The sequence below is a fragment of the Microtus ochrogaster genome, linkage group LG10 (genome assembly GCF_000317375.1).
Source record: "Microtus ochrogaster isolate Prairie Vole_2 linkage group LG10, MicOch1.0, whole genome shotgun sequence".
NCBI lineage: Eukaryota > Metazoa > Chordata > Mammalia > Rodentia > Cricetidae > Microtus > Microtus ochrogaster.
The window spans coordinates 2,636,133-2,651,132 of record NC_022035.1 but is presented as its reverse complement, the minus strand read 5'-3'; the positions used below and the strand labels follow the sequence as shown (position 1 = coordinate 2,651,132).

At 44.4% G+C, this 15,000-nt stretch overlaps 1 protein-coding gene across 2 annotated transcripts in view; it reads left to right on the top strand.

The window, feature by feature from the left end:
• Slc25a13 (solute carrier family 25 member 13) overlaps window positions 1-15,000 on the top strand; it is a 172,323-nt gene that overhangs the window by 118,757 nt on the left and 38,566 nt on the right. For both annotated transcript variants that reach the window (XM_005363702.2, XM_026787536.1), the window contains exons 12-13: window positions 5,571-5,623; window positions 7,085-7,165. In XM_005363702.2, the coding sequence (XP_005363759.1) occupies window positions 5,571-5,623; window positions 7,085-7,165 (134 nt within the window). The remainder of the gene's footprint in view (window positions 1-5,570; window positions 5,624-7,084; window positions 7,166-15,000) is intronic.

Sequence of the window (15,000 nt, the reverse complement as noted above, 5' to 3'; positions counted from 1 at the left end):
ACTGTACCACCCCTTACCTACTCCTGAATCAGCAGTCTTATTTCTTCAGCCAGAGTTGCCTCTTAGAAATAAGTAGCAGTGCAATGCTGCAGCTTGCCGAGGTATAAAGAAGCATGCAGTTTTGAGTATGTAAAATAGATGAGTGTCTTGTGCCTTGTATATGTCTGTTCTTCAAATTATCAAAATAAACAGTAGACAATAATCGGCATGTTTGTTTTAACAGTGGGGAATGCAGAATTTGAGGTCAAATGACGGAAAGGTCTCTCAACCAGAAAGAGGTCCAAACCCGGAATTGTAACCCAGACCTGTCCACCTCCAAAGCTTATGCCTTGCCATTCAACTGCTGCCAACTGCGGGGAATAAACAGGCTTTCACTGGGCCTGGCTTGTTAATGAGCTTTTCCCCAGCCTTTGCCAGCTCTGAAATTCTAGAATTACATAATATTTATGAAGTTTTTATGAAGAGTCCTTCGGTATGGAACAGTGTAGTAGGCCTCTGGTTGTGCACATGGCTCACCGGAATCTCCTTTAGGAATGCTGGGTGAGCTCGGGCTCCTGGTGCGGGCCCCGTGCCCACACCTCCAGCTCAGTTCTCACTGACTGCTCAAAGGGAGGAGAAACGGCATGATTTATATTTTCAACCCGTGAAATCTGAAGAGAAAATACTGCATTAATTCTGTGCCCTGTAAATCTTTTCTCGCATTAGCAGCCTTCTGTTAAAATGTGCCAAGGAAGAATTGCCATGTGTGCCGATGGAGCTGAACTAAAAAGGGAAGATTAGAACAGAAACCGCACTAATAAATTTCATCTGAGGCCGCTGGAAAATGGACTGCTGTTTTGACAAGTTAGAAACAACACACACACACACACACACACACACACACACACACACACACACACACACATCCCGTTTCTGTTTGGAATGGTTAAAATGAATTTCTGGGGACCACCAGGAACATCTTATATTAGAAACCTGACTTTTCTGCTGAGTGGCCCAGATGTCAAACACATATGTTCTTGAGCTGTGAGTGCTATTGTAAGAGGTGCGGTAACTGGATTGGTAGCTGCAGGCTTACTAAGCCGTGTTACCCTCCTTCCTCTGAGGACCTCAGCTAGGAAGAGCTACAGCAGTTCTCACCTCTGCTTTTCAGTGTCTGGTACTTTATGACGTCTTCAGGAGATCTTGGCTGTCTGTAGCCTTGTAGTATCCCCTGCACTCACCTGGGGCTTCCTTTGGAGCCACAGTAGAGGCAGAACAAGAACGGCTCTTCCCTACTTCCTTGCTGAGTGCCAGGACCTGGCCCAGGTTTTAGGAATGCCTGCATAGCTTAGTTTTATTCTTTTCTGGAGGTCTTCATTTAATTTGAGGAAACTTGTGGTCTCTGATTATATTACTTTTCTCTGGCCTTTACAGATGGCCTCCAACTGCTTCTAGAACGTCTTGCTTCTTAAACTTTGGGGCAAATTTAGCAGCTAGGTGACCCACAGCTTCTTGGGAGTCAGCCTCTTTTTTTTTTTTTTGTCTAATGGCTTAACTGATGATGATGATAATATTGGTGGTGTTGTCGTGTGAATTCAGTGTCTTAATAATGTACATAAAAACCGGATGAAATACCTGGTGTGCAGTAAGTGCTCCTTATGAAGCTATTATTGTTAGATCTGTGGCTCAACCACAGTCTCTGTTCGACTCGTCATCCTGCGATGCTGGTAATCTTCCACACATCGATCTTGTCTTCCGTTCTGCCTTCATCTCTCCTCCAGGGAGCTTGGGTGGACTCACGGAGTCCCAAGGCGTATCGGTCTGTTCCTTTGATATATCTCCTCCTCCTGCAGGCAGCGGAACCCGTTCTCCCCACAGTATTTTTCTACTACTTCGATGTCCCTACCCTCAGATACTCACCAGACTGTTTTCAGGTGTTTTTGTCCTCTTTTTTAGTACCCGTAGACAAGCAGAATAAGATGTGTACGTTGTTGGACAAGTAGGGTTGTTTTGGTAAACTGGGATTTTTTTTTTTTTTCCCTGAGAAGTCATCCATCTCATTTGTGTCCATTCCAGTTCATTCTTCTGGGCACAAGAGGAACTTTGGGTAAGTTGGCTGCTCCATGGACAAGTATTTGCATTTTTTTTTTTTTTTTTGGTTTTTTCGAGACAGGGTTTCTCTGTGGCTTTGGAGCCTGTCCTGGAACTAGCTCTGTAGACCAGGCTGGTCTCGAACTCACAGAGATCCGCCTGCCTCTGCCTCCCGAGTGCTGGGATAAGTATTTGTCTCTCCATTTTCAGTCTTGAATAAAGGGCTTTCTGTTTTGTTCCTTGCTGATCACAATGCATCACTGAATTTACAGCAAGAAGAACAACTTTCAGCCGCCTTCCTGGCTGGCTGAAGTGATTGTGTGTAGCTCTGTAGTCATGGTTCCAGGCTGAAGTGATTGCGTGTAGCTCCGTAGTCATTTGGGTCTAGTATGGGTTTTATTAGTCATTTAAAAGACTTACAGGATAGTTTGTAGGCAAGAGATCATTTTAATCTCAGTGTATTCAGGTTTGCATTATGATTTAATTATGAGAAAAATACATGTAGCGAATAAATACTTCTGTGTATCGGGGGTTTGGCTTGAATGCAGAAAGAAAAAAATCAAGATTTCACATAGTAAGAACTGGCGTAAGTAACATTTGCCCACATTTTCTTTGGAGAAATTCATATATCACTGGGTGATAACAGAGCCTTTTTTCAAATTGCAGGTCACCTCTTCAGAGGCTGATAAGCAAGTACATTGTAGGTCAGTGTTTGTGAGAGCCCCGGCCCCAGGCTCCTTCAGCTCCTTCAGCTCCTGAGCCCTATTCAGCTCACCTAGAGTACAGAGGGTACAGCATCCCTCACACTAGCAAAGGTGGGGGAGGGGAGGCTTTTAGTAAGAGTGCACATGAGAGCAAGTAAAGACAGCAGCTTGCTTGTGGAGATTAAGGGCAGCAGCTACCCTGGAGCCTCCCTGGCTCCGTCGGTCCAGAAAACAGCCAGTCCACCTCCGGGCTCTGCCTTTTTTGGACTGTTTTCTTCATTGGCATCCCTATACTTTGTACCCCACATTCTCTTTACTCCACCACCCCAGCTGCTTTGCTTAGTTGTGGTTTCTGTCTCCCTGGGACCTTAGTGCATTCCTAGCATCCAACTGGCCATTTCCCCTGCACCATCTGAGGCGTCTTTTCATTTTTCTGCCCCATGTGCAGATGGGAATGCATTGCCTCAGTCATGCTTCGGAGAGGGCTTCTTGATGGGCCAGCTCCATTTTATAGAGTTTAGGTTGCTCAGTCCCTGGTTGCTTGGCTCCTAGTAGTCTATGTATTATCCAGTTAACAGAAACCCCAGGAATTCAGTAAGATCCGAAAATACAGCCATGTAGAAGGGTATTAGAAACCCAAAGGCCCTTCAGGAACCCCCCCTCCGCACACTCAAAAGCTGTGTCAGAATAGCAGAGGCTGAGTAGAAAATACGCATTAACCATGTGACAGTTGAGTGTTGCCTATGGTAAAATCTCTTGAAAGGAAAGAACTTAGATTTTAATCATTTCATCATTTACCAAACTCATTACCTAACCTCCGAAAACCTTAGTTTCCTCTCTTTAGGGTGGTTATGAGGATTAAATGGGTTAATAGAGACCTCAAATAGTACCTGGCCCATAGTAAGCATCATATGGGTGTGTCTTAAATTTTCACTAGTGCCAGCATCCTCATTATCCTGTATTTCCACAGGGAAATAGACTTTCTCTTCTCATCTTCTTCCTCAAACACGAAGCTGTTTTAGTCTGTTTAGTTCCCATTCCCCCCTTTTATATTTCCACGAGCAAAACAGGCAAGTTTTCTCTATTGTGAGGATACCAACAGGACAGTGAAAATGAAAGCCAACACCGGGCCATGTCTGTTGATGTCTGCCTTAGGGGTAGACCTTGGCAAATTTGTTTGCCTAGATTCTGTCCAAAGAAAAAGAGTGTCACCTGTCTTAAACATCAGAAAGAGGCCCAAGGCTGTCAGGTCCATCGTTCTTTCTTGGCAAAGAGCTTGGATAGATTGTGCCAGAAAACTGCTGCTGCTCGATCAAGCACATGTACCGATTTGGAAACTACAGGCCGCAAGCTCTGGCCTCCGGCTGCATTTTAAACACATGTTCCTGCAGAAGGGGCTGCAGGTGGGATTCGTGTATGTGAGCTGAAGTTGGACTTTGGACTGAGGTGAAGACCATGAAGCCCTGGAAAGCAGAATGTCACAGGCCCCTAGGTCTCCTAGGCATGTTTCCAAGGGAAAGTTTGTCCTTGATTTATTTTACTTCTTTCTTTTCTTAGAAAGAACAAGTGAAAATAGCATGATTTCTTTTTTGGTTCAGATCTGCAGGGCTACACTGTTTTATTTGACTGTTATATCAAAAGCCGTATCTCCTCAAACCGGGGATCCTGCTTGATTCAACTGAATGTGACCCTAACAAATTCTTCATGTGTTACCCCAAACTTCTTGGGGCTTCCTAGGTGCTGCTGAGTTGTTCATGCCGGAGCAGCAGTAGTGTGTCCCATTGTTCTCTCCCCCAGTCTCCCTTCCTGAGACACACCTACATACATGCATGTATGTACTTGTGTGGCACACGTTCACGCACGCGTGTGCACGCATACACACACACACACACACACACACACACGCACTGTCCTGTTTCCACAAAGTGACTAGAGTTGATTTTTAAAACTATAAACTCATGCCAGTTGTAGTGGCCTTTATTCAAAGCAGAGGCAGGCAGATCTCCGTCAGTTCTAGGCCAGCCTGTTCTACAAATTGAGTTCCAACTCAGCCAGAGCTACATAGTGAAACCCTGTCTCCAAAAAAGACAAATAAATAAATAAACATTAAAAAATAAAGGCAAGAAAAAGAAAGAATTACAATAGTATATCACTCCGATGCTTCAAACTTGTTGCGTGTTTCTCATCTCACGGACAAGTGAGGCTGAGTCCCCTGCGCCATCGGGTATTGCTCTCTCCTTATTTACTACTCTGAATGGACCCAGCCCACATTCTCCATCACTGTAGAGCACACAGGGCTGAGTCTCCTTTGTTTTCAGTGCCCCTTCTGTTCCCCACTTAGAAACTCATTTCTCTCCAGTTATCAGGTCCCAGAAAGGCCTCTCCCTTCATAAAACCATTTCCTAATTTGGTGCTGCTCATCACCGAGCCATAGTTGTCCCGTGACTGAATGACTGCACTGTGGGCCTTTAGGGAAGGCAGGAGAAAGGTGTTGGGGGAGGCACAGGAGCTGGAGCGAACTCCCCGAGATAATGAGGCTTCCTTTGTTACTGACACTGTTGACTTACCCAACGTGCAAACGCTCCAGAATGTGGAAGGGAATTTACTCGGGGCTGAGGTGGCTATTAGAAGTCGTCCTTAAATTCCTTCACAAGTGTTCTCATTAAAGGTAATAGCAGAAAATTGCAGCAAAGATTGCCCCAGTTTTCAAGTGGTGATCCCCTCTGCAGAGCTGTTGATTTGTGTAGTTAATGCTAATTTATTTAATACACTTCTGCTTCTTGTTGATTTTTTTAGGTTTGCTGCCACAGTTACTGGGAGTTGCCCCAGAGAAGGCCATAAAACTTACAGTAAGTCTTTGAATTGGGACTTCTTATTAAGAGACACAAACTCAACAGTCCACCAGGCATTCTTCTGTGATTCAGCAGGTCTGCGGTCCTTCGCCCATGCTAATGAATTTGATGGTCAGAGCAGTCAGCACACATAACTTCTTGTTCTCTGTGGAACATGAAACATCCAGGAATGTTGTAATGAGCTTGGAGATGATTGTAGGCGCTGCTGTCGTGGTCGTCATCACCTTCGCAGCAGTACTGAAGTTCCCACAGTACCTGACGTATTAGGCCTTTGACACATATCATCTTACCCTTTCAAGTTTACAGTGTGGTGTACAGGGTATGGCGAGGAAGGCCAATAGGGTTCAAACCACCTACCCGTGCTCGGAGAACCAGGATGTCGAGTCAGGATCTCAAAGTTCTGAGTATGTCCTCTTGCACCTATGCCCGGTGCTTAGGGAATACATGTGTAGGGTGTGTTCTTGAACCTCATTTTTCTAGTTAAGTTTATCCCAGCTCACCTGCAGATGATTGGTTCTCACTTTCAGTGTCTAGAGTGGGTAGATACTACATATACATCCCTAAGACCTCAGAGCCCTGGAATTAAGCTTTGGCCTTAGACAGGGCCGTATAGCCTTGGTCCCTGTAATACTTCTTGTGTCATTTGATAACATAGCTAGACTGTGGCCCATATCCGCTCAGACTGTACAATTGTTGTTGCTTAAACTTGCTTATAGCATCTACCTAGAAATTATACTCACTTTTAATGTGTGTGCCTGTGTGAAAGTGTGGCAAGCGTGTGCAGGTGACCTTGGAAGGCAGGCGCAGGCACTGATTGGCTCACCTCAGAGCTGGAATTGCAGGAGGTCAGAAGCCACTTTACAATGCCGGGGATTGAACTTGAATCCTCAAAAAGAACATAAGACACTGCAAACTGCTGAACCATCTCTCTAGCCCCCTGAGGAATTTTTACTGAACAGCTACTAACTTGAAAAAAAGAGGACTAAGGAGCTTACATTGGTTTCAGTGAGGAGTGGTATTTTAAATTATATTAAGTCTTGTTAAAAGACTTAATATGACCTTTAATTATAACTTACAGACAAGTTTTAAAATATAAAATATACTATTTATGTGTACTGTCAATACGTCTCCCTTTTCATGCTTCTATAACTGCAGGACATTTTAAAATTTTTGGCTCGTTAGGCCATTTTTCTTTGAATTTTTCTATCTGTAATATATATGTGTACACAGACCCCCACCTGATATTACAGATACACACACACACACACACACATATATATATCTATCAGTAAATTGTTTCTATGACCTGTATGCTATTAAGAGTCTCTCTTAAACTATTTTAAGATCTGTTAATTCTTGCAATCAAGTGAGGAAAGAAATAACATATATTGAGTGATGTATATTTATATGTTTAATGACTTATTTTTTCATCAGCTTCTATAACTGTCTCTCTTCCAGGTGAATGATTTTGTGAGAGATAAGTTCATGCACAAAGATGGCTCGGTCCCACTTTCGGCGGAGATTTTGGCTGGAGGCTGTGTAAGTAGCTTTTCTAGATTTCTACACAGGAAAGCTGTTTCTCATATCTGTGTCACTACCGTGAACAACACGTGTGTACTAAGGCTTCTCTTTGACCACAGATCCTGTCCAAGGCCAGAGTTTCCTGGGTGAAGGGTAAACTGCCGATCTTTCTGCCTGTTCTTCATGCCTGTTAACATTTCTTACTGCTTTGGGTCAGTTCTGCTGTCAACTCCTTTGCCCCGGGAGTGTTTGGAAGGCCTCTGCTAGCCCTTCCTGACGTTCCCTCCTAGCATCCTGTCTGCTGTGGCATCTCTGCTGGGACAAGCACTAAAGCTGGTGGCTTGCAGTCAGCTGCTCCAGATCCCTGCTTTGCTTTGTCTCGTTAATGGCCGCAAAGCTTCCAGTGCTTATGGGAGAGTCTGGGATGCAGGTGGCTGAGGTGTTCTGCCTTGTCAGAAATGTGTGGACTGATTGCTTTGAGTTATGGGTGAGCAACCGCAGCTTGTTCTAAAGCTCCGCAGAACATTGTCTCGCTGTGTCTCGTGGACCAGTTTGTCCATGCGAATGCAAATACTTGAAGTAAATTAACTCTTGCACAAAGGCTGGAGCCATTTAAAGATAAGGTTCACTAAGTAAACACACTTTGATCACCCAGGCTATCCAATATTGGTATATTTTCCCTCTAACCTCGTGCAACTTTCCATATAAGAAAAGATGAGGTCACATTTTTCTTTTCTTTTTAAATTGGCCTGTTTGCCCAGGAAATAGACACCCTTTTTTTTTTCTCTCCTTGAAAAACCATTGAGTTTAGAAGTGGACCCTTGTGTGGGACCGGCTCACCTGCTCACTGTCCTAGCTCAGGCTGAGTGTAGACACCTGACGATATGGACCCTGTATGGGACCAGCTCACCATCCCAGCTCAGGCTGGATGTAGCTGCTGCCAGGAGTCCATGCTCCTGGTAACTTTTAAGAGAGGATGGAATTTGGCTGTTGTCTACTGTCTGACTCTTTGTTTGATCACTGACCTGTCCGAAGTGGGCAGGTAGGGTCCCTCATTCTGTATCCTTAGGAGTATTTAGGATGGAAAAGAGGAACCATTAATGTCCTCAATGCAGAGGACATTATCGATAAAAGACTTGAGTTCAGAAGTGCTCCTTGTAAGTGCTCCTCATCCAAACCTGCCTGCCTGTGCCTTTTGAGCAGCGAAACTCTCTAATGTTTAATTAGTGTGTGTGCGTGCGTTTGTGTGTGTGCATGTGAGTGCATGCTTGTGTGTGTGTGTCTGTCAAAGTATATCAAGTGTGTGCTGCCCCAAAGAGAGAGTTGGGTCTTCTGGGGCTGGAGTTTACAAACAGTTATGAGCTGCCTGAGGTGCTTGCTGGGAACTGAACTGGGCCCTCTGGAAAAGCAGTATGTACTCTTACGTGCCGTGCCGAGCCATCTCTCCAGTTTGTTTTCTAATGTTTGAATGCGTGCTTCCACAGGCTGGATCTAGCTCAGTCCTTCAGGATGTCGCGGTGAGTCTAAGGTACTGAATAGGTGTCTCTACAGGCTGAGTTTAGCACAGTCCTTCAGCCTATTGGAAAGAGCCTTGACACAGCATGGTATTTTGATAAGGTAAAGGTGGAGGTTTCATTTTGTATTTTTTAAGTTCCATTTTTAAACACCATAGACACCATGATATTAGAACCGTATAAGAATTTAAAATGTAAAAACCATCATGGCTTGGAGCCTGGAGATGTTTTTTCCCCCTAATGTAAGCATTTTATCTGCACATGCATTGGGGTGCCCAGGAGATCGACTGTGGCATGCACTGTCAAGGTGCCCTCTGTAGGTGGTCTTGTTTTCAAGTATGGTGGCCCGTTTCAAACACAGAGCACACGCAGGCTGGCATCAGAAGTGGTGCCTAGCTATTGTAAAGAGACACAGATCTAAACACAGGCTTAAAACTGGAGCCACTTGAGCTTTACAGCGACTTAAAATATCTGTGAAATGAGTTTGCCACCCTTCCCGTCAAAGGCGGTCCTCTGAAATCCAAGTCTCTGTTCTGCGCCCCTCCCGCACTAGCCACTGCTTTAGGAAGAATTTTAAGTTCAGGTAGGCAGTTACGTAGCTAGCAAAGAACTCAGGAGAGAGGAAAAATGGATGGATCTCGCCTGCGTGCGGGCATGGGTGTGTGCGCGCGCGCACGTTTGTGCATGTGAAGTCGGCAGCACCTCTCATAGCACCATTTTTACCTTTCAGCGCCTGTGTGTACTGGAGAAAGAATTGCGTTCTATGGCCTGCTCTGTGTAATTGAGAATACAAAGGGTTCTGTGACCTCGTGTCACGTGAGCAGTTGCTTGCTTTAGTTCAGCCAAGCATGGCTGGGCTTTGCCTTTTAAGTCCCTGGGAGCTCACCTTGCTTCCTTATTGCTGAGCATCAGCACACATGGCTGACTTTTCACTCGCGTCAACCAAAGCTGTTCATTTCTTTGAACAAAGCCCTCTCTGTTTTACAGTGTTTTTGACAACAACGGGGAAAATGTGCAGGGACCATTGGATCGTAACCTACATCACCACAGTGCTTGCCCAATCTCGTTTATTTATTCATTTTAGAAGAAAGAAAGTGGTAGCGGGTATGGAATGGGTCAGTCATTGGCTCTTCAAAGGAGTAAAACGTATCTTATTTCTTGCTATTTTCATAAAATAGTATTTTTAAATGAAGAAACTAAAAACACCTTTCTTTTGCTGATATACATAAAAGGATGAAGCTGACTTTAAAAAAAAAAAAGCTCTTATTTCTTACTGAGATTAGTTTTAGTTTAAAATCCTGGCGAAAATTTTTATTTTTTCAAACTTTTCTGAGAGTTTTCTTCCTCCCTTCCTTCCTTTCATAGATCCACACTGTGACTGGTAGTCATATTGTCACCAGAATTCAGACTCAACTAGATGCCAAGACTGGAGTTTTTTGAACAACTAATTCTGAAAGAAATCTTTGTGCTGGTGTTTTTCTCTGAGTGGATTTTCTGCTTTTTAAAATTATTCCTTGATGATGTAAGATTCTGAAAGAAGCTTGGGCCTCAGGCTCCCCTCACACAAAGATTATGTGCCTTCTCTTTCCATCTGTCCCTTTCTATAAAACGACGTGGCTGAGAACCTGGTAGTGACAGGTTATCAGAAATGTGGCCAAGGAGAGGACCACAGCTCAAGTAGGTTTCCAGTGACTCGAGCAAGAGAGCCATTACAACAAACCCACAGCTGGTAGGGTTCAAATTGGGGTGAGGGGTATGGCAGTCTAGGGTCTTCAGTTTTGATCCTTTATCTTATGAAATGCCTACCAGGCAAGGAAAGACAAATGGCGCTGTGATTATCTTTAAGAAACAAAGAAATTATCTGACATGAAATCTAATATTCCCCAGAAAAACTGTATCAACAGAGCTGTACTTAGTAAAAAATTATTTCTGTATCAGTAGAAAATAAAATTCGGTAATAGCTTTTGGAAAGGCTATGGCCACGTGGTAATACAGTCCCAGCTGTGCTCATGTGCATGCTGACGTGGATAAATCTGATGTTTCCTTTTCATGGGAAAAGCCACTGATAAGATCATACTGCTCGTTCTGGAAAGGACTGGTGAATCTAGTATTAGGGGCTGGCGAGGTGGCTTGGTGAGCTAAGCACTTGCCACACAAGCGTGAGGACCTGATCCCTGATCCCCAACACCATGTAAAAGCCAAGTGGGAGTGGCGGTGTGCCTGTGATCTCAGCTTATTGGAGCAGAGATGGGAATTCCCCAAACAAGCAGGCTAGCAAACTTAGGCTTCCATATACATGTGCGTGTATACATTTGGACTCTTGTATCCGCACACGCATGTGTCCACACATGACCACACATGTCCACACATACATCTGCAGACATCAACAAACACGGTATAGCACAATTGGAAAGGTATGAAATGTACGTAATTATTCTCCCTAGCAAATGGACAGGACCATATGCTATTATCTGCTGTATTCTTTTTTATTTCTGGTTCTAGAGAGTGAGTGAACCCAGGGCCTTGGTCTTGCTGTGCAAACAGTCTACCTCTGAGCCTTGTTTCCCAACCTCTTTTTTTTTTTTTTTTCAGCTTTAATATCCAAACAAGAACTCATTACGTTGCACAGGCTGGCCTTGAACTTGGCAGTTCTGCTTGAGCCTCTGCGTAGCTTGTATTATAGGCCTGTGCCATTAGGCCCAGCTTCTGTATTCTCACATGTATAAGATTCTTGTATCTGTGCATTAATTGTTTTGACTGGTGTTTTGTTTGAGACAGGGTCTTGCTGTGTAACCAAACTGGACTGAAATTCAAGGTCTCCTTGCATCAGACTTCTGAATGCTAGGATTACAGATGGATGTCACCATGCTGGCCACATACTCACTTTTACACATGTGTGCATGCACGTGTGTGTGTGTGTGTGTGTGTGTGTGTGTGTGTGTGTGTGTGTGTGTGTGTGTCCGTGTCCGTGTGTGTGTCCGTCCATCCATGTACCCATATACATGGAGATCAGAGGACAAAATGCAAAAGTTAGCCCTCTTTCTTTACACCATATGGCTTCCAGTGACTAACTTAGGCCACCAAGCTTGTGTGCTAGTTAACACCTTACCCATTTCAATCATCCACTAGAAACTATTGAAATTTTTTGTTATGATTTTAGTTTATGGGTATGGGTATTTTGCCTGTCTTTATGTCTGTGCACTGTGTGCTTGTTGCTTGAGGTAGCCAGAAGAAAGTGTCACAGCCCCCTAGAGTAGTAAACCACCATGTTGGAATCAAGCTCGGGTTCTTGGGTATGGTAACTGGTGTTCTTAACTGCTGAGCTATCTCTCTGGGCCCCAGAACCCCAGGTACTATTTTTAAGGCCAACTTTTGTTATTAATCATTTTTACATCACATTTAGGTGACATTAATGTTTATTTTGAAAAACTGTGGGAAGAACAAAGATGCTTACCTAAGTGTGCTTCTTGGTTATCTTAAAATGAGAACTGGAAACGTGCACCTGGCGGCCCTTCTGTTGGCTTCCCTGGTGCCTTTCCTTCTTCCTTCCTTGGGATTACCGCTGTCCTGAGTTAGGCAAGTCTTCACTGTTAGACAGGTTTTTTTCTACTCTGCTATAGAGTGTATCCCTGTGCCATGTAAATGTTTACTTTTGAATGGTGCCCTCAAACCTGGTGCTCCAGGAGCGCCCGGCCTTCCCAGATCTGCGCCCAAGCCTGGTGCTCCAGGAGCGCCCAGCCTTCCCAGATCTGCACCCAGGCCTGGTGCTCCAGGAGCGCCCGGCCTTCCCAGATCTGCACCCAGGCCTGGTGCTCCAGGAGCATCCGGCCTTCCCAGATCTGCACCCAAGCCTGGTGCTCCAGGAGCGCCTGGCCTTCCCAGATCTGCACCCAAGCCTGGTGCTCTGGGCTTTCAAGATCTAAGCCGCTGTCATTCCCATCAGTACCGCTCCTATGCTTTGCTTGTCAGCAAAGAGAAGTAAGTGGAATCATTACTTTCACACGCTGTAATGCTGCCTATCTTGCATGTGTTCGTGTTTACAGAGCTGTTATAGACATTCCTGGTGTTAGAGCGGTGTGTCATTTAACCAACAGAGGGTTTCTAACCGAGACTGCACTGTTTTCCTCAGAGCCTTTCATATTAACTTACAGCAATGCTGAATAAACTCAAAATCTCAATGCTTCCCACTTCCATTTCCCTCATTTTTGCATTCCCATAGCTCCTTGCTCTCTTGCTGTCTTTCCCTCCTCTCCTTCCTCTCCCCATCATTGCTCCCATCCCTTTCAAATGTTCTGTATGTTTGTATTGCTCATGATTTCTATGTCTTTTCTGTGTCCCTCTTCATGTGACATAAGTGGGGGAGTCTTCATTAACATATCCCAATGAGCTCAGGTAATACTTGCCAACTTGCTATCAGACTCTTTAAGTGTTTGCTAAATGAAATAGTTTTGAGGTCAGAGCAGCCCTTCCAACTTGGTTTCATCCTGGTATAAGCCTGGAATTGTAGCTACTTGGTTGAGCAAGGAGGATTCATTGCTGGAGGCCAGTATGGATAACTTGGTGAGACTTTGTCTCATAATTAAAAAGTAAAAAGAACACTGGGTAGATAGCCCCGTGCTAGAAGACTCACATAGCACACTATGATCCTGGTTCAATCTTTAGTACCAGAAATAAAAAAAAAAATGCAAATTTTCAATGAGAGGTTTGGTGGTAGGGTCCTGTGTATCTTTTCATTTTTCTTGGTCACACTCCTTCCTGTTCGTAAATTCATAAAGTTCATCACCGTTATCTCCAAGCTTGCTCCCCAGGGTTTCCCCTTCAAGATGAGTAGAAAGTAAATGGTGGGGCCATCTTTTCACATACATGTGTTCTTTGCAAAGTTTGCAGATCTCATTTTTAAGAATTACCAGAAATTTTCTCCTTTTGTGAGCATATATATTTTAGATTCTATAAAAGTGAATTTTTCCCTTTAGTTTTTTGGATAGAAATGAATGTAATCCCACTCAATTTCCTCAGGGGAAAGGGATGTACTGGAGTCTGACTGTGGCAGACTCTGACAGAGGACCTGGGCCACCTTGAGAGTTCTTGACATTCCTGGTCTTTGCTGCATACTGTCTGTGTGAGTTTTTGTCGTGCAGCAGTGTGCCCACTCACAGTTTATGTCACACGGCAGTATACCCACTGACGGTTTATGTCACGTGGCAGTATACCCACTGACAGCTTATGTCACGTGGCAGTATACCCACTGACGGCTTATGTCACATGGCAGTGTACCCACTGACGGCTTATGTCACATGGCAGTGTACCCACTGACGGTTTATATCACGTGGCCGTGTACCCACTGAAGGTTTATTGCTGGCTCACATCTTACAGGCTTTAGTCCCAGGCTATGACAAGACAGAGATTTGGCACAAGGCATGGTAGTCAAAGGATGCTAATCACCTCGTGGTAGACAGGAAGTAGACAAGAAGCAAAATGCTGGGGACAGATTATACCTTCATAGGCATAGCCTTGGTAGCCTTTTTCTCAACTAAACTCAAGTCTTTCAGTAACACTATCAAACTAAGAATCTGTCATTCAATTCATCATGGTCTGGACACTTCCCCCAAAGTCTACTGTTGGCAACTGAGCCTTGAAAACATGATTTTCAGGAAATGTTTCAGACTCAAACCAAAATGCTGGGTATCAAATCCAGCTTCTCACACAAGCTAGCCAAGTACCCAACCACCAAGCGACACCCTGAATTCTGATCTTCTTGCTAAGTCTGCTTGTCATTGATAAAACTCAGTTGACTGTTCTTGTAGTGTATCCCAGCCTACACTGCATGCCAGTTCTGGTTCTAGGCTTGACTCCTGAGTACCTACTGAAGACTTCATGGTTTCACACCATGACTTTTTACCGCCATTTCTCTTACGTTCTCTGTGTTGACTAGGCTCAGCTGGGAGGTTCTCCTTCAGGATCTCCATATTGTTATGGAAAGCTGTTGGGGAGGAATCTTATAAAACCCTTCATGAAGTAGATACCAAGGCAGCGGCAGCTGTCAGTAGCTGAGGCTGCTGTCTGAATGTACTCCCCTGCTTCTCTCTGGAACCTGAGCTTCGCAAACCATGGCAGCCTGATTCTCAAAGGGGACCTTGCTTAAGAATCTTCAGCAGGTGGTCTACAAGAGCTAGTGCCAGGACAGGCTCCAAAGCCACAGAGAAACCCTGTCTCAATCAAAAAAAAAAAAAAAAAGAGTCTTTTGAGCAGGGCCCAGCCATGGTGTTGCATGCCTTTAATCCCAGCACTCAGGAGACAGAGACAGGTAGATGGATCTCTGTGAGTTCAAGTTCAGCCTGG